At 40.7% G+C, this 20,667-nt stretch overlaps 1 protein-coding gene across 3 annotated transcripts in view; it reads left to right on the top strand.

Annotated features, from left to right (window-relative positions):
* The window catches only part of Gmppa (GDP-mannose pyrophosphorylase A), a 54,973-nt gene extending 38,641 nt beyond the window's left edge, over nucleotides 1-16,332 (top strand). For all 3 annotated transcript variants that reach the window (XM_068354036.1, XM_068354038.1, XM_068354037.1), the window contains one exon: nucleotides 16,057-16,332. In XM_068354036.1, coding sequence (XP_068210137.1) covers nucleotides 16,057-16,157 — 101 coding nt within the window. In that variant the 3' untranslated portion in view covers nucleotides 16,158-16,332. The remainder of the gene's footprint in view (nucleotides 1-16,056) is intronic.
* The last annotated feature ends 4,335 nt before the right edge of the window (nucleotides 16,333-20,667 follow it).

Below are 20,667 nucleotides of genomic sequence, written 5' to 3'. Positions count from 1 at the left end.
ACCTAGAACCAGTGACCTGTCACCACCTGATTCATTAGATGGAGTCCCTAACCTTCCTTTGATGCATCGGAGAACAATAGTAGTTCTAGGAGAAGGTTCTCTAATCTGGCATTTTTCCAGAGGTTCTTGTCCTCTAGCCACCAGTGAAGGTCTTATCTCCTCTCCTGAACCACCAGAACTGGATGGTACGGAGAGTCGATGCTCTGGTTCTAGTGTCTCTTGGGGTATCACTGGAGAAAGTTTATCAACTGAGAGGAATCAGCTTTTCCAGGGACAGCAAATAACCCAACAGTTGTTGCCATCATCTGGCAACCCGTTAATCTGGAGGGAACACCCTTTTTGACATCGTATTGGAACTTTGGTTAGTGGAGGAGGAGAGTCAGTGAACAGGAGGCAGTACATGTAACGAAGGACCTCCATCATCTATTCCTCAGCCTGTGATATTGCCACCTTGCCCACAGTCTTGTCAGGCATTAGCCTACTCGTGGCACTTGGAGGGGGTTGCCCTCCCTAGTGGTATCTGGCTCCTCTCCTGCCTCTTCCTCTTCTGTTCAGGCAAAAAAGAGAATGAAAATGAGGAGCAAAGTCAAAAGTTCTTCTAATATAAGAGGCATCAGGAATTGTTGCTTTAAACCCACACCCTGCCTTTCGGAGAGCGGATTTCAAAGACATCGTCATCGCCTTAGGGGTGATGGTTGTTGTGTTCTTGAAGGACACAGCTCGATGGGAAAAAAATAAACTCTTAGCTGGACCTTCACTTCTTGCTTTTTCTATCTATCCACATCTTCATTCAAGAAGAGGGTAGTGTTACGTCGAATCAGGTTCTTTTGAATTGGTTAATCAACAATAACCGAATGAAAAAAGGAATGTAGAAAGAAAACTCGCAAAAGAAAACAATTATATTCACAACTAGTCAAAGATCAATGTTTCTTGATTGAGTACTTGGGAAGCACAGAATTGAACAAAGAAAATCATCTGATTAAACTACACTTCAGCAAATTGGGGAACAGTCAAGAAAGCAGACAAATAATACTTAAAAGAAATAATGGTACTCTTCACAGCAGATCTTGACGATTCAGGAACGTAGATATTTCAGGTCTGGGCGCTTCGTGGTTGGTATTAACGACAGGGGTCAACTCGTTCCGACATCTCGGACAAGTTGTCGTAAGGCTGGTCACATATGCATTCTGGTCCCCCCCCCCCCCTCTCTCTCTCTCTCTCTCTCTCTCTCTCTCTCTCTCTCTCTCTCTCTCTCTCTTTTTTTTTTTTTTTTTTTTTTTTTGATGTTTATATACCCCTGTATGGGAGGGGCTAACTATGGACAATTCCATGTAAGGAAATTTTCTTTCTTCATCCTCATTGGTTTTCCTTAAAACCACGCCTCTTTGACCGCATCTTCCCGAACGCTCTGCTGGTGTAATCATGATCCATATGGCGCTATAATTGAAGCGAGACATGTGTTTACCCTCCGTTAATGTATATTCTTCGGCGACAACAGGCTCTCCTTGTGCTATGGGTCCTTCCTAAACGCTGGCTCCTCGAATTGCTACAACAGACGATCGTTATGCCCCAGGTCTGCTGATCTAGGCACATCTAATAAGTATCTTGACCTCAGTCAATGGCGGTGACAGTTTTTGGTAAACACTAGCAGGACCTCCTCTCTCTGCTTTTTAAGAGTAGAAACTTTACATGTTTTTACATTCTTTTCTATATTATTCTATCTACCCATGACAGGCAGGGTCATGGGCGTATTTCTTAACGTTGAAGCCTCTCTTTGGCCAATCTGTTAGGCAAACTTGGAGACTACAGCTTTCCTCCATTTAGGGACCTAGTTTGTCCACTGTTTAACCGACTACTGCGCTAGAAATGTGGCTATCTTTGCCCCAGAAAACACCGGGTTGATCAGCTGTTTCTTTTCAGGGTCTGACAGATTCTGTGTAGTGGCAAAGTAAGCTAGTGTACCCAAACAACGATCTACCCAAGATGGTGCCTGAAGGATAGACATGGCTGTAGCCTCCAGGTTCGCCGACTCGGCTGCCAAAAAGATTATAGATTGAGACGCCAATATTGCTGCCAAAATCTCAGGCGTTTATTTATGAAGGGTGCCTCCACTGACAGAATAGAGGTGTTAGCCTCTTCACTTCCCCTTCAAGAGCTTGTCCTGAGTTAGATCAAGACTGGTGCCTTTTCTCACACCGCCACAAGAGGCGCAGTTAGGGAGGGATACAATGGCAGGGTACCAGGGGTAGGAGCAAGAGGTCTGGCCAACTTCCAAGACTTCGAGGAAGACCCCGAAGGAGAATGGTCATCCTTAGATTACTTCTTCCTTCTCTTGCTATATGCCTGCCACTGGGAGAGCAGCCAAAGAATGGGCCTGATTATTCGGTGTACAGTATGTGTAGGCAAAGGAAAAATTAACCAAAACCAGAGAAAGGGATCCAATGTAGTATTATCTGGCTAGTCAAAGGACCCAATAACATTCTAGTGCTAGTATCTCAATGGATAGCTGGTGTCTTGGCCAACCTACTACCTAAAACAAACTAACAAGGAGGTACTGATTTTCTACACCTTTGCCAATTGGCTATGCAAGCTCAGAAATGGGCATTAGACAATGCAGTGGAGCTCTTGGCAGGATTCAATCCAGGTAAATGAAATGTATTCTTTGTCAAACTCAGTTGCCAAGGACAGGTTGTAGGGTCAGATTGTTCCCTTCATCCTCAAGTAGCAAGGAAAATTTTGGCTTTGATCTACCAACAATAGACCTGTTTGCAGTAATGCTGAACAAGCTACCGTTGTATTGTTGACCAGTACTGGGCCAGGCAGAGGCACTGGAAGACTTCCTTCCAACATCCTCTGGATGAACTAGACATCTATGCTTTTCCGCCATTTTGCCTAATTTGCAGAATAATCAACATGGTATGATCAACCCTAAATCTTGGGGGTGATGTTGGTGGCACCCAGTAGACGCATGCAGAATGGTTCCTATACCTTCTCATACTGTTGGTTTAGATTCTGAGAGTTTTCCCATTGGCTCAACCTTCTACATAAACCATACCTACAGAGATACCATGACTGGGTGACATCCCTATCCCTTCACAGATTGTTATCCAACATCTCCCCAGAGTAAGAGGCTTTTTGCACTGCACATGAGATGTCAGGGTACCTCCATAGATCCTCTGTGGCAGTATACCAAGCCTAGTGGGCATCTTTTGTGGTTGGTGTTGTCTAAGGGGTACCTTTTGTCTCAGAGCCTCTATTTCCTTAATTAAGGATTTAATAGATGACTATTTCCTTAATTGTGGATGTAATAGATTTCCTGCAAAGGGAGAAACTCCTTTCAGTCTCTGTGGTAAAAGCTTGAGCTAAGTCTTTAGACTGAGAAGATTAGACCTTTCCTTTCCGTGGGAACCGTCAGTCATAATGAGGAATTTTTAGCAGTCCTACTACCCTCCTTGGGCAATCAAACCTGCAGCTACCATTGTATTGTTGGCCAGTACTGGGTCAGGCAGCAATATTGGAAGACTTCCTTTCAACATCGTCTGGTTGGCCTAGACATTTATGCTTTTCTGCCATTTTGCCTAATTTGCAGAATAATCAACAGGGTAGGTCAACCCTATATCTGGGATGATGTTGGTGGCACCCAGGTGACCGCATGCAGAATGGTTCCCGTACCTTCTCATACTGTTGGTGAAGATTCTTAGGGAGTTTCCCCCTTGGCCCAACCTTCTATATAAACCATACCTACATATACCACGATTGGGCGACATCCCCTCATTTCACAGATTGTTGTCCAAGATCTCCGCAAAGTAAGAGGCATTCGTAAGGCACTGCACACGAGATGTCAGGGTACCTCCGTAGATCCTCCGTGGCAGTATACCAAGCCAGTGGGCATCTTTTAGGGTTGGTGTTGTCTAAGGGGTATCTCTTCTCTCAGAGCTTCTATTTCCTTAATTGTTGTTGTCTAAGGGGTACCTCTTCTATCAAAGCCTCTATTTCCTTAATTGTGGATTTAATAGATTTCCTGCAAAGGGAGAAACTCCTTTCAGTCCCGGCGTTAAAGGCTTGAGGCAAGTCTTTAGACTGAGGAGATTAGACCTTTCATTTTCATGGGAGCTGTCAGTCATGAGGAGTTTTGAGCAGCCCTGACATCAAACTTTCAGCTTGAAATGTAACCAGAGTTTCCAGGTCCCTAAAAAGGTCTCCTTAAAAACCATTAAAACACATGTCTGATAAGGATCTGATACTCAAGACAGTGTTTTTGCTTATTGTGACTGCAACTAAATGTGCTGGGGAACTACACTGCTTGTTATATTGGCTTACCCATTGCAAACATTGGAGGCAGGTCTTCTTGCAAACATTGGAGGCAGGTCTTCTTTCCTTTGGACCAGTTTGTAACAAAAACTGCTATTCATGATTAAAGTTTTTACACTTACTAAGTGACCGATAATTCAGATGATTTGCTTCCTTGCCTTGTAAGGGTGCTAAGACGCTGCCTCAAAAGGACCCAACCTCCTTGACCAAGGTTATAGATTTTGTTCATTATGTCAGTGCTATCTTTAGAATAAGGTGAGCTGGAGGGACTGACACAGGCCCAAGTTGACGAGGTCCATGGAGTAAGAATAATTTTATCCTTTTGGAAGAGCTTGTCAGTGAGTCAAATAGTAATAGCAGGTATCTGGAGATGGCAGACCACCTTCATGGCTCACTACTTACGGGAATGCACTCACGTCACTTGATATCTTTACCATAGAACCTGTCGTAGTTTCTCGACAGGACAAGAAGCAAAATATTTAAGAAAGTAGTTACTCCAGGAGTGTAGAATGAGAGTGAGAATGTCTCTATTCCTCCTCTCTTTCCTTCCACTTCCTTCGGGCACAGCAGTCATACTGTTGTGTTGCTGGAACGGATGTTATGGCAGTAAACTTCAACGAATGAGTACCATTTCTATTTTGAGTAAAATGAAAGTGTATCCCCTCATCCTTCTAATGAGAAGGGTAGATAGTAACGTAAACCCAACAAGTTACTGTTGCCTTACATTACGGACACAATGTCCTACAAGGATGCAAGTTGTTCCATGACTGCTTATTAGAAAATACCTAGCCTATAGCCTAAAAATAGTGCCACAGAAAGTGGATTGGAGTCATCTCTCTGCTCCCAAGTGATCTGAATGCTTAAACATCACAGAATTATAGCCAGCCAATTTAGTGATGTGGACTTACTTCCCACCTAAGGATAATTATTAAAGACAAAGGTTTGCATTCATTTAGGAACAAATCACAAATTTCAAAATTATTTGTATTTTTCTTAACCAAGCAATCCTGAGCCCATTAAGTTGTACTTTTGTTTCTTCCACTTGCCAAACCATAGATGAAGGACAAAGTAGCTATTCGGTAAAACGGCAATAGTGTTGGTAACAACCGACACCTCGTTATAAATTCGTCTAGTTTTTCAGCTTTGCTAAAATCATACTCCTGTTAAAGGAATTTGTGATATTTCTCATTAGCTCCTTAACTTTTTAAATAATACATACATTGTTGTTCTTTGTCTATTTGTACTGAGGCACCAAATGTTATTGACAAGTTTTGTTAGAAAAGATACCAGGTAAAAAATGTATGTAATTAGTAGAGTTAATTTTTATTGTTGGCTTCTTGCTTACATTGTAGGTACAGCATTTGGTTTGAGGGGGTCTGGAGAGAAGAAAATAAGCATTTCAGATAAAATTGGTCATCTTATAGTTTGCATTATTTATTACAGTAGTTTGCTTCTGTTCTTGGTCATTTTAATTATTCATGTGGTTTGTTGAATATCTCATGTATGCCCTTCTCACTACCTTAATGCAGTTAAAAACAAGTGTTATTAAAAGTTATTGAAGGACAGTAGTCTTAAAGGCTGAAAGTTGAAATTAGTTTTTAGTAAGACATTTGTTTTATGTTGATACAAAAAGTTGATAAAATTCCTAGCAACATTACAACTATTTGTAACATACTTAGTCGTTTTCCACTTGTTTATATAAACTACTATATTTTGAAAACTGCTTTCCTATATTAGAATATTGTACTGGATATTGCAAACTTGAATTTATTGGTTTTGTATATTCATACTATTTTCTTAGCTTTAGATGAAACAAAACAATGGTTTTAGTACAAAGCCAGGTTTTTACTAACCCATTCTCATCATCATTGCCTTATTTTAGTGAAAAAAAATACCAGTCACAGACATATTGTTCAATATTGAGAGGGTCCATTGTGCAAACCCAGACCATATCATATTCCTTTTACTATTAATTTTTTTCGTATACCATCAATGCATGTCCAATGTGCAGGGGAAGAATTGGGGGCTTTCACACCATGATTTCTCGATTAACCCCACTGACTTATCGCATTACCAACTCAAATTTTATGTTATCAGAATTGTCATTTCAGATGAAGGATGAAGAAGAGAAACCATCTGGTAAATCTCTTTCAACAAGTTTAAACAATGAAAAGGACCAGATGATAATGCTAATGGTAGAATCCCCATAGTGGGGTAGTGCCATCAATGCATTATACTGTAGGCATCATTTGAAGGTTTTTGCAAAGCTTTCAACACATACTCATGTTCCCTTGAGTAACAAGAAAATCAAAACTCTTACCTCACAAGGGTTGACTGGTTATCCAACATTCCACCACTGTTTCTCCTGAAGGGTCTGGCTGACTTGGTCCTTCTCCCAATATGGATGTTGTACTGTTTGAATTTGTTTCAGGTAGTCATTAATAAACACCCTATGTCCAGACCAACCTGTAAAACTCTGGATGTCCTAAAATGGCTTATTAGAACGCTAGTGAAAAGGCAATTTTTCCTACACCGAGGGTTTAGGGATGGAGATGGTCAGTTTTTTTTAATTAAGGAAGTCATCAAAATACAAAAAGCTCCTGTTGAAAGGGGCATGTTGGTTTGGGTGTTTTGAAGCAAACTACCTTTTGAAGATGTGGATCTCCGTAAATATAATTTTCAGGTCCATAGGACAGAGGTTGCTGTCTCCTGAATCTAGAGCCAAGTTTTAAACAGATCTTGTCTCTGAAGAGACTTTTTGTTTTTGACTAGAAAAAGGAGATTGTTGTAATGAACTTCTGGTCCCTCCGAAAAGCCATCAGCTCACCGACTCTTGCATCAGAGGCTAAAGCTATTAAAAGTATGGCTTTTTTAAAAGTGGATATGGTGCTTGAGATTTTGGCCTAGTTAGGTCATTCATCCATCCTCCTTAAATTAGAGACCAAGAAACCACAGGAATGGGTGGGGATGGTCTATGCAAAGCAAAAGACTAGGTGATTTTACGAAACCTGTCTCCGCACTTGGAAGGTTCTTTTTAAATGGATTTATATAACCAACACCATCTTCCAGTTACCAAAGCGACAAAAGACCACATGGAGACACCCACGGTCTGAACACTGGCACACCCTGGACTACGTCCTGACCAGAGCCAGAGACCGAGGAGACGTCCGCATCACCCGATCCATGCCCGGACCGGACGACTGCTGGACGGACCACAGACTCCTCATCTCCCGACTCTCCGTGACGACCCTACGACCACCCAGAAGGGCACCTGACAGCGTACCACACCAACGCTTTGATTGTAGTATGCTCCGCAACCCACAGGTGGCACAGAACTACAAGGAGGCCTGCGAACAACACCTCGCAGACCCCGTGGGTCAGGCCACTGTTGAGCACCACTGGACCACCCTCAGAAACGCCATGGCCCGTGCCGCGGAGGAAACACTAGGCTACACCACCAAGAAACGGCAGGATTGGTTTGATGAGAATGATGCCACCATCTCTCTTCTCATTGAAACCAAACGACAAGTACGCCTGACTTTGGAAAACTAACCAACAGCAGCTAACAAATGTGCTCACAAGCTGGCTGAAGCTGGTTGCCAAAGAGGGATCCGTGAAGCGCAGAACACCTGGTGGCAAAGAAAAGCTGCAGAAATACAGAGTTTCGCTGACCAACGTGACCTGCGCAGCTTCTATGCAGCAGCAAAGGAAATATTCGGTCCCACACGGTCATCAGTGGGCAGCCTGAAGGACGCGGATGGGGCCACGACCATCACCGACAGCGAGGGCATCCTGGCCAGGTGGAGGTCTCACTTTTGAGAACTTCCTCAATGACCAAGCAGACACCCCAGACGATCTCCTGCGAATGACCCCGCAGCATCCCGTCCGTCAGTGGATGGCACTACCACCCTCCATCCATGACTTCAACAAGGCCCTGCAGCGCATGAAGCCCGGCAAAGCCCCAGGGCCTGACAACATCCCGTTGGAGCTCCTCACTCACGGTGGCCCCGGTTTGAGGAACCGTTTGATGCTCCTTATACTGAAAATATAGGAGACCAAGACCCTCCCCAGTGACTTCCGCGATGCAAACATCATTACCATCTTCAAGAAGGGAGACAGGGAGAAGTGTAACAACTACCGGGGAATATCACTACTAAGCATCGCGAGTAAGATTTTCGCTCGGATTCTCCTTGACCGCCTCCTTATTCTCGCAGAAGACGTCCTGCCAGAGTCCCAGTGCGGCTTTCGACCTTCCCGCGGGACCATAGACATGATCTTCTGTGCGCGACAACTACAAGAGAAGAGCCTCGAACAACAACAGCCCATAATGTTCATCTTCTGGGATTTGAAAAAGGCCTTCGACAAAGTACCTCGACCTGCCATGTGGGCTGTTCTCAAAAGATATGGCTGCCCACCCGATTTTGTCAAGCTGGTGCGTGCCCTCCATGACGGAATGGTTGGGAGAGTCTGCCACCAGAACTCTTTTTCAGACCCATTCCCCATCAACGGCAGCCTGAAGCAGGGCTGTGTTCTGGCCCCAACGTGTTTCTCGCTATACACCGCAGCAATGCTCAACGAGATTCCCCCAGACACACCCTCAGTCGACCTACGTTTCCGCATGGATGGAGGCGCTTTCAACCTCGCTAGACTCCGCGCCAGAACCAAGACCACCTTGTGTGCAGTGCGAGAACTGCAGTATACTGACGACAATGCCACCCCAGGTCAGACGGCAGAGGACCTGCAGTCGTTAGCTGATGCATACAACTCTGCCTACGAACGTTTTGGGATGCAAGTCAACACAGACAAAACCAAGACCCTCGTCTAACATCCACCAGGACTGATGCTCCCAAACTTCAATACCACAATGAATGACCAACCGTTAGAACAGGTGGACCAGTTCTCCTACCTAGGGAGCATCCTAACATCAGCTCCCACAAGCAAAAAGGACGTGGAGAACAGGATCAGGGCAGCCCACTCCGCCTTTGGCCGACTCAACTGCTGCGTATTTAACAACCACGCACTGACAATGACCACCAAAATAATGGTGTTCAGGGCAGTAGTCCTCTCCACGCTCCTGTATGCTTGTGAAACATGGACGCTATATAGAAACGATCTTAAAAACCTAGAACGCTTCCGACAAATGAAACTGAGGCAGATCTTGAAATCTCCTGGGAGAGCCACACCACCAACATTGAAGTCTTAGAACGTGCCTCGCTAACCAGCGTAGAGGCCACCATCATCCACCACCGCCTCCAGTGGATAGGACACGTGTATAGGATGGATCCATCTAGGCTCCCAAAGAAAATATTCTACGGAGAACTGACCCAGGGCACCAGACCACGAGGAGCCCCAAAAATGCGCTATAAAGATCAACTAAAGCGCACCCTGGCTCTAACTGACATCGATCCTTCCTCATGGGAAGAAACAGCCAGGGACAGGAAAACCTGGAGGAGTACAGTACACCATGGCACCGTGGACTTCGAGGAGAGGAGGAGGCTAGGAGGAGAAGAAGGAGAGAGCGATTAGAACAGCCCCGCCCACCACCTACCCTCCCTTGTGAACACTGTCCGCGACTCTTCCACCACAGACTAGGACTTAACCGCCACATCAGACATAAGCACCCACCCCATAGATAGGAGGCTGATGGCTAACGACAGAACCCAATACTCGGACACGAGTGGGCACCGACGACAACGATAGTTGATGGCTGAAGTCGGACCAGAAGGGAAGCTAAGAAGTCCGGGGTTATCAGACAAGGTGGTGGACTCCTTAGAAAAGCCATCAATGCCTTCCACACATGGGGATGAAGACCTCTTACAGCTCATCAAATAAGACAAGTTGTGGGCCGAGAAATCCCTCAAAAATGTGGGAGAAAATCTAAACCTGAAAGTTCTGGGCCCTAAAGGAGGAAGGGAATGTAGTCCACCTTCCTACTTTATGACAGCTGTGTAGACATAATTGGGTGTATTCTTGGTCTCAGATGCTGAAGCAGTGGATATTACGGGCCATTGGGCTAAAGTGCTGCTATTAGCACAGCTGTCCCTAAAAAATCCTGAAGTATCGATATTCAAAGTCTGAATTCACTCTCGGAGGAAACGGATAGATCGCCGACCATCTGTTCCAATCCACATTCAGAGCATCTCATTCCACTGCTTGATTGAGAGTCCACATTCAGAGGTGCGTTTATTAGAAGCTTATGGTTCTTTGTAGCAAACAGGTCTATTTAGAGATCTGAAACTAGCTCCAAAATCTCCTGGAAACTCTGGTCTTGGGCCCATTCTGTGTGGAAAAGGTCCTGACCATTACTTTGAGTGAACCCGACAGATGGAATGGCAAGAACATACTTCTCTCCAGAAAGAGCTTCGTAATGGGAAGATTCACTGCATTGATGGTTCTTGAACAAAATCACTTCCCTACTAAGGCAACAGACAGTTGTCTATAAAGATCCATATATAAGAATTCCATCTTGGTCCAATTATCTTCAATGTCAAAAGACCGTCTTCAGTTCCAGCACATATGTGAAATGCTGCTAACTTAAGGGATCATTTCCCAGTCATAAAGGTCTCCTCTGAGTGACCTCCTTATCTCGGCCAGGATTCAACAGTATGAAGATTCATGTTAATTAGCGAGGTACTAGTGGGACCGACTTAGCCAACGAATTTCATGCGATCCATGATCTGAGAATTCTTTTGCAAGGCCAAGCAAGTGTCGAGTCCTAAAACCCCTTCCGAGCTGCCTTTCTCCACACCTTTCCACCTGTTCTTTAACAGTGGGACCATCAAGGTGAACTGAAGGAGGCCGAAAATTTTCACCAGTTGCAGTGTCCTTCATCGAAATCCATTGGAGACCTAAGAACTGAAAAATCCTTGCCGGAATTAGTCTCAATTATGCAGGGAAACCTAGGATCTGAGGAACCTGCAAAAACTTGTGTACGGCTGAAAAAGGTGGGCAATAAGGACTTGCCAATAAGCATGCTTCAATCTATTGTTTGTACAGGTCCAAGCCCCCAATTATAGTAATTGGCGAATATGCAGGATGGTCATTATTTTAAATGGATTGCTCCCGATGCATTTATTAAGGCAAGACAAGGTCAAGGATCACTCTTGTCTTTGGTCCAGGTCTGAGGAAACTTGTGGCATGGAGGAGGAGATTTTCATATCCATAACCAACAAAGACCCACTGAGAGCCTCCACCTCTATGGGATTTACCACCTCCTCCGTTTCCCTTGGACGATCTCCAATGGCCTCCTCTTGCCGTGAAGCCAAAGTTTGACTGCCCCTGGGATAGGCAAGGCACGATAGCTTTGCTGTCCCTGTTCCTCTTAGTGAAACTAAGGTGTAGGTTGAGGCATGGTACGGGGAAAAATGGCTGATCTCTTTGTGGGTTGTTTATGAGTCAGCTGCTGGATCCTGTAGGTTGCAGATTTATGAAAGGAAGGGCTGAAAACCTTTTCTACATCTCTCCCAAAGTGATGTGGCCATTGCCTCTGTAGTGACTGCAAATTCCTCTTCCACCAAGCCATAGTTGACATAGTGGATTGCTATACATAAATTCTTATACCTTCCCTCTAAGAAAGTTTTATAAGGCATTGTGGACGGGTTTAGCCTATAGAGTAGATTTACTACCGGTGAAGTGGCTATCTGAAATCCCCCTACAGCCCCTACTTCTGAGGAAGCCACAGCAGGCAATAAGTTCAACAAGGTCTGCCAGGCACTGAATTCTACAGTCCTAAGGTGACCTGGGACTAAAGGGAAATAGTCACCCAATTGATTGGTACCAGCATAAGCATCTAATTTTATCTATTTATTATTTTCTTTTAAAGGAAGAAAGACTAAACAAAACCCTTTAGGATAAACTTCCACAAAGGGGGCTACATTCTTTTGAGCATGGTAAAATAAACTTATAACAGCACCTCTGTCATGAACTCGGAAGCCAATTTTAATATTTTATCCTAAAAGGGAGTTTAATGGCCTGGCACTCCTTCAAACCACAGAAGCATCCAGAAAACTGTGGTCTAGAAGAATACTCCCAGCATTTGATACAGCTTCTGCCACGTTATTAAGAGCACACTTATCTCTCCTCAGAACAACCTCCTTTGGGGTTACCTTGGGACATGCCCTAAGAGATCTTTGAATCTCCATCTTGAGTCTGAAAATGCCATCTGGTTCTCAAATTTTTAGTCATTGAATGGCAAGTACGTATACTTATGCCAAAAATAATTTGACTCAGGCCAAAAGGTGCACTCATTACAGGATCACTAAGGGTTACCTACTACAGTAAATCCTCCCTTTTCTACATCAATGGCAGAAGCCCCCTCTGCTATACCCATCCCACGCTACTAAGCCTTCTTGACTTAGAATGGAAAGAAATGCTCCCCCTGGATCCTTCCTTGAAAGCTGGAAACCTGAAGACCTAGCCACAGCCAAATCCCTAGAACCAGAAGGAAGAGACCCCATTGGAGCCCTCCTTGGAAGGAGTTAACCCGAAGGGCCAGCCACATCCTAGTCCACCTTGGAGCCTCTCTTTGAAGCTGGTATACTGTATCCCCAGGCTGGAGTGGAAAGACAGTAGACAGCAGGTTAACACAACCTGGATGAGTCGCACCAGGTGGATTAGGTACCTACTTCGTGGAATCCCGAGTTGATTCCAATTAGGGCAGCAATGTAGTCTCTTGTGAGAAACCCTGCAGATCCAAGGTCTAAAACATGGATAGGTTTCTTGCCCACTATGATCCCACTTCCTAAACCCCTAGATGCATTAATGGGAAGATCAAGACTAATAAGCTCTCAGAGATCCTTACTTGGTAAATATTCCTCATTGAAAGGAGGATAATATCCTTGGGTCCTCCACCTCAGGATCTGTATTCCAAGCAGAATTGATACACTCCAAACAAAAGGAAATTTTTTCAGGGTCCCAAGCCCTGCCCCAATCAGTAAAAATATCACAATAGATCCGTAAACACTTATGATACCATTTTGGCCACACCAGGTTATCTCATCCAACACTGATAAATTTTTAGAAATTTTTTAAATTAAATCACCATTGGGAAGGGGTAGGATATCTCCCAACCCTCTCATATAATGATCACAAAACCAGCAAAGATATATTCACTTCTAGGTAGGCTATGGTCCATCCCAGCCCTAAATCTTAGTGTCATTAACTTACCAAACCAAAGGTATGGGAACAAAACACACAGTTACCCATCCAAGCCCTAAGATAGGAAGAGAATTTAAAATACAGTAACCATATATATGACTCCATCATACTTATATTTTCTCCCTCCAATACCCATATCACACAAATATGAAAGTACTACTGTACCTTTAAGAAGGGGCTGCCCGGCCAGCCCTCTCATATCATGGTCATATACCTAATTGGAGACATGCGGAAACAATCCCTCCACAATATTAAATATGCCAATACATACATGTATGTGAGAATACTGTCTACAGTAATTAATAGGTTATAATATAGTTAAACCCCACCTCGTGCTCCAGAATTAACCAACAACAATAAAAGAACTCTATTCAGGATTCATCAAACATTACGCCATTAATTAAACACAGTTACTAATTGTAATAATATTCATATTCACTTATAAATTGCTAGACAAACTCCAACAAGGTTACGCTAGCCTAACCCTAGTTATAGATGCCATAAAGTTAACCTTCCTTCATATTTCATAACTAGCTCTGATAACTGGAACTCGTCTGATTAATGAAATTAGAGTTCCCCAAAAAAATGACGCCAACAATTAAAATAACTCAAAACTTCCAAAATTTGAGTAAAGTTATTGAAATAAGGAACATACAGGCTATGCCGTTTGAGGCATAAACAGAATCTAATTTACGAATTAGTTAGGTAAAAAGTATCAAACTAGATTCTTGGAATGATAGAAAACTAAAACCCAACTCAGAGTAGAAAGAAATGCATGAAAACTAACACCACCGATCGAGCCGGTGACTAACCAAACAATCAAATACTGTAACATGAAGCATGCTTTTATATTCATTTATTGTTGCAAAAAGATGATAAACCTGAATTTGGGTTCTGCTGGTTTTCTGAAAAAACACGACAATTTTCCCTATAGCCGACGGATAATGAATGGTGATTGAGGGTTTGTTGTGGTGTCAGTATGCTGGCAGTCAATTGAGAGCATGGTTTTGATCTATGACATAGGATATGACGTCGCTCATAAGAGACGAATTTCAGATACTGTGTGTGGTGGCGCGTTCTATGAAGCCTGAACTCATGGGTCTCCCTTTTATTAACCGAGTCCATATTTTGCATGTTAGTACACTTACTCTAGAGCAGGGGACACAATATTGCTTTAGTATGTGTCGGCTTGGCTTTCCTGTTGTAGCCTTACACAAAGAAAATCCTTGGAGACTGCACAGTACTTTAACCCCAAAAAATAGTACAGTACAAGGTGTCAGCTAAGAGGCTTTGACGACTGTGTAGGTATGGATTTTTCTAAGGTTCAATTTCCTGCTGGAAAATCACATGAGAGATTTGTAATCATTGAGAGCAGACAATATTCTTTTGAATGTGTTAAAAGATGAATTCAGCAGTCAGTGATATAGAGACATTTAGTACGAGTACCGTTTTTCATTTTTACATTATAACGAAGTTGATCCACATCCCTTAGTGAAGTTTAGCTATTTATGTCCTGAAGGTTATCACAAAATGAAGCTTCTTTGGCCGACAGAAATACTCTCTTGAGTGCATGAAGATGGAGCTACTCCAGGCAATCATGAAACCTGTGGATGTAGATCTGCTTCAAACCTGCAAAAAACAAAAATCTAAATTCTCAACGGCAGTATCCAACCACAGTAAGACCTGGTGGAGCCGAGCAATAAATTAGGCATTTCTTATTAAGTGATATTACAAATAGATGGACTAGAGAGATCCCCCATACTCCAAATATAGTTAACCTGGTGGAGGCAAACAATAGATTGGGTATTTCTTGTCAAGTGAAATTACAAATAGGCAGACTACAGAAGTCCCCCATCGAAATTAAACTAGTCGGCCAATATCCATTCTTATTGACCACTGTAAAAGAAGTACCTTGAACCTTCAGGTTTAGGGCATCTGGAACCACATGATGAGTCCCTCTAATGAGTCTGAATAAAGATTGTTACCTTTGCCCAAACATATTTTAGTACTGTATTGCTGAATGTACTGGGATAAGCAACAGTGTTGAAAGTGTCACTAAAACTATTGATTAGTAAAGGAAGCTTAGTTTGCTGGTGCAAGCATTTGGAATAATTCTCTTTGTATGTTGAACAGTACAAGTCAGCCAGTGTGACTGGGCATTTCCTTGTCCACAGAAGTAAGGCAATATAGCATAGGATTACTAGAATAACGATGAGACAAATTGAACCTTCACTTAAATTTGTTATCTTGTCCTGCTAAAAGGTTTATCAAAATCATTTTAAATTGCAATTCATCTTTTACAGCTATTTACTTTCCTAACATCAAGACAAAAGTATGATACCTGAAGATTTCTAAATGTCTATTTACTGATAATCAGTAATAATGTTACTTAATTTTTGTAATATTTTGGTTGATATAAGCTTGGTTCTATTCATAGTGTAGGTTACTCAATGCTTTATGAATGTGTGTACAAAAGGATAAAGTTTACCTAAGCAAATCAGGTTATAGTTTACCAAAGGAAATGTTTTTATGATGGGATGATCTAAGTCTGTTCCATGTTTCTGATTTCCTTATTTTCTCTGGTTTCAGGTTGTAATGTGACAGTTCCACCAGAGAAAATAGTGTTAAACTCCATCGTTCTCCCATACAAAGATCTTGCAAGCAGCTATAAGAATGAGATAATTCTCTAAAGATGTTTGTTCATCTTTTATTTACTGCGTATTGTACACTACTCGGTCAATATCCTTTTTTGTTATGCAGTTGTGTGTTTTACTCCTGCCAAGATTATCCATATTTTATTAATTTTATTCTAATGTTAAGGTGAAGAAATATTTTGAATTTTAATAATTAAAATAGGAAAAATAATTTTGTTTTATTAGTAATAAAAAGAATTTTAGATTTAAGTAGATACCAATTATGATATTTCAAATGAAAACTTAACCATAAAACTTAACAATATAGTTATTAATTATACAGTATGCAAAATGATACATGTTTGCAAAAAAATACATGTTTGAAAGACATTTTCAGCTTTGCTATATATAGTATAGGAATGTCAATTAATTCTGTGATTAGGTAATTATTCCATAGAGTAGGCCTGTCTTTATAAAGAAAAAAAAATCTGATAAAACTGAATGCCATTCTACAATGGAGAAAGGGAGTTAGGTGGTAAAGCCTGGCTCAAGTTGCATTATTTAATAATTTTCTTGAACTTCTTTGAACACTACAGGTTTCTTACTTTTGCTTGTCTGTTTAATACTAAATGAGTGAAAGAATCTAATCTTTAGCCATTTGTTTTATTATCTCCAGGCAAAGCCAAATAATGTCATGGTTCGTAATAGAAAATCAAAATACGGTAGGTTTCCATTTTAAGACACAAAAGACGTTCAAACCACAGAAAGTAGTGACTAATACCATTTGAAATATGATGCTGAACCATAGTTTCTTACTTGACTGTAATTAATCCAAGATGCTAGAAATCTTCAAATAAGGACTCATAAAAAATCAAGAACATAGTTATGCTGAAGGATTCATGTTCCATAGTTTGCAGTTTTGCTTTTGCAATGGCCTTAGATCATTGATGCCCTTATTGGAGTTTCCAATGCTGTACTGAAATAATTGGACTGTGGTCAGGAAGTTCATATGATTGGCCTTGATTTTAGTGCCTACTTTGAGTGTTAATCATGAGGTCTTCAAGTTCAAACTTTAAACAGAAGGCAAGCTCTTTTCTATGCACCTTTATTGAAATTTCAACAAGTAGATTGCAAATAGTAGTTGTGGATAGGCACCATAGTGATTAGGAATACTGTTATAATATCTGCAGTTCCTCAGGGTAGTGTTTTCGGCCCATTACTTTCCATACTATATATGCTTGATATTTGGTTTAGCCCGGAAAACAAGCTTGTTGCATATTTAGATGATGCTACTCTCTCTACAACAGTTCAATCTCCTGAATGTAGACCTGTGGTTACTGAATCCCTTAAAAGAGATCAATCTAAAATTAGTGCAAAATGTAGGGGATGAAGTTAAACTTTAACATAACTAAAATTATAATTTTAAATAGATCAAGGACAGTGGCTTCTCAACATTCTGATCTTTGCATTGACAGTCTTTAACTATATAAAACTCATAAAATTCTAGTGTGATTCTTGATTGGAAAATTGCTTTTGAGAAACTCATCCTGTTTGTTTCTTCTAAAATTGCATAGAAAATAGTCTTACTTAGAAAGTCTTACAAGATTTTTGGTGATCAGTCTATCCTTGGAAAATTTTTAAATTTTTTAATTTGCTATGGTTAGTTTCTTTTTGGATGTCAGCTACCTTCCTATTGGGTGAAGTGCCATGGTAGATAGATGGATAGGCGTTTTGAATATACTGTAGTTATTTTGTCTGGTGTTCAGTTGCCAACTCATTTTAATTTCTTGGACAAAACCTTGGTCTAATAAATTCCTTATTCTTAATCAGGGTATTAATTTGTGGCACCATCGGTTAAGATTTTTCATAATTCAGATCTTAACTAAATTGTACCATCTAGTATGTACCAGATATGGAATTAATTCCTAGTCTTGCCTTATCCATCATGAGTACACAGTATTCATATAAGTTTTATTACAGCTGTGGCCAGATTGGAATGATTATCTTGTTGTTGAATTGGTGAAACTTAAGAAGTTTTAAACTTCTTCTAAATGCTTTTTTTTGTTGAACAGGATGAGAGTCTTGATTCCCAGTACTAGGTATGCAGTAATTCCAATTCTTGTCCTCTACGTCATAAGATTCAATACTGCACAGTATTCTGGAAGTTTTATTCCAGCTGTGACCAGATTGTGGAATGATCTTCCTAATCTGGAAGTTTAATCATTTGAACTTCAAAAGTTTAAACTTGTTGCAATTGCTTTACTATTGTACAGGTTAACAAGTCTCATTTCATAGTTTATATGGGACTGATCTATATTAACATTGTTATTGGTCTTAAAATATGCTATATTTTTCATTTCTCAGGTGTACCATTAGTTTTTTCTTTATCTATTTCATTTCCGCACTGGGGAGCTTTCCCTGTTGGATCTCTTGGGTTTGAAGCATCCTGCTTTTCCAACTATGATTGTAGCTTATCCAAGCTACAACCATAGTTAGAAATTAATAGTAATAATATCCTGTGATGTAATAATAATAATAATAATGAATTTTAACAATGAAATAGGGATATAATTTGTTATTAGACTAGGTATCACAAAAGCTACAGACATACTTGACTTGCTACATAGTTAGTCCTACTGAAGCAGTTTCCTTATTCATAGTGCAGAACTACAGATTACATTTTGTTGCTTATTGAGAGCACAAAATTAGTTTTCATCTTAAATTTTAAAAAGTAGCTTGGTAGTGGGTAAAGTGTTATCAGAAAAATGCATAAGATACAAAACATATCCTCTGATACATAAGATACAAAACATATCCAACATCAAATTGGTAAATTACAGCAAAGGTTTTCAACACCAGGAATAGTTCAAATGTTAGATTCCCAGATAATGTTTATGAAACCCATTATTAGGCTGCCAATATAAGTTGAAAAATAATTGTATAGGGGTACAGGTTCATGTTTAAAATATTGAAAGAGGATGGATCAAATATGACAACATAGAAATGAATTAGTTTTGGTATGGTGTATGAATTTAAGCGTTGGGAACTTCGAGGCCATTAAGCACCCAAGTGCAAGTGCAACTGGGCAAAATCTCTGCAGTGGTACTATGAATTGAAAGTTTAATAGAGGTTAGATGGCAAAAAGGAAGCAGAACCAAGGTGAGGTAAGATTTAAAAAAAAAAAAAATAGCAGATAGGGGCCGAAGGAACATGGGAAGACCTTCAAGTAATTACTTGCAGTGCACATCATAAGGTGCACTGACATAGTAATAGCACTCCCACTCCCATGGGGAGGAAATTAATCAAGCCTACACATTTATAGAATTATCAGCATATATGCATTTTTCATTATTATGTGCTGTATTATTGAAATTAAAATATAAATGTAGTGTACAAAACATGAATTTGAAAGTGGGGGAAATCAGTAGTTTATAATTGATATATTTTATAGATTAGTTTCATTTCTCTAGGTTTCAGTTCTCTAGCTCCAAGATTCATAGTCAATTTGAAAAAAATAAAAGATTAATTGATTCTAATAAAACATAAAAACTGACGGATACATACCAAAAACCTCAAGGTATGCAAGCAGTCAGTGTTATGATATGAGCATTTTCACATGGGTTAGTGCCAAATCACATCTCAAGTTTGTCAGTGTCTTATGTTATTTATACACATGTATGAACATTGTTCAGATAAAATAGCTAAAAAATAAATATACAAAAGTTATTACAAATACTATTACCTTACACATGCCTTATTTTACTACACAGAGCAGAAAAGCTAAGGCTATTATCAGTAATTAGTCGTTATTAGTTAGGCAGACAGGTGAGGCATCCCCCACAGCTTACTTACAAAAGTATTAACTTTCAATTTCCCCGGTCTGATAAAGTTTGCAAGGTTTCTTGCTTCCATTTTCACAAATTTTACCCATCGCATAACTATTCCTGCTTAGAAGTGTAAAAAAGATTACATTGAAGTGGCGAGAGGACCACATTATTATTATTATTATTATTATTATTATTATTATTATTACTTGCTAAGACACAACCCTAATTGGAAGAGCAGGATGCTATAAGCCCAGGGCCCCAACAGGGAAAATAGCCCAGTGAGGAAAGGAAAATTAAAATATTTTAAGAAACAGTAACAACATTGAAACAAACATTTCCTATATAAACTATAAAAACGTTAACAAAGAGTTAGAGAAATTAGATAGAATAGTGTTCCTGAGTGTACCCTCAAGCAAGAGAACTAACCCAAGACAGTGGAACACCATGGTACAGAGGCTATGGCACTACCCAAGACTAGAGAACACTTTCGATTTTGGAGTGTCCTTCTGCAAGAACTGCTTACCATAACTAAAGAGTCTCTTCTACCCTTACCAAGAGGAAAGTAGCCACTGAACAATTACAGTGCAGTAGTTAACCCCTTGGGTGAAGAGGAATTGTTTGGTAATCTCAGTGTTGTCAGGTGTATGAGGATGAAGGAGAATCTGTAAAGTATAGGCCAGACTATTCGGTGTATGTGTAGGCAAAGGAAAAATGAACCATAACCAGTCAAAGGACCCCAT

Source organism: Palaemon carinicauda, chromosome 30, assembly GCF_036898095.1.
Source record: "Palaemon carinicauda isolate YSFRI2023 chromosome 30, ASM3689809v2, whole genome shotgun sequence".
Taxonomy (NCBI): Eukaryota; Metazoa; Arthropoda; class Malacostraca; order Decapoda; family Palaemonidae; genus Palaemon; species Palaemon carinicauda.
Note: the sequence above shows the minus strand (reverse complement) of the source record. Positions and strands in the feature narration are given on the sequence as shown.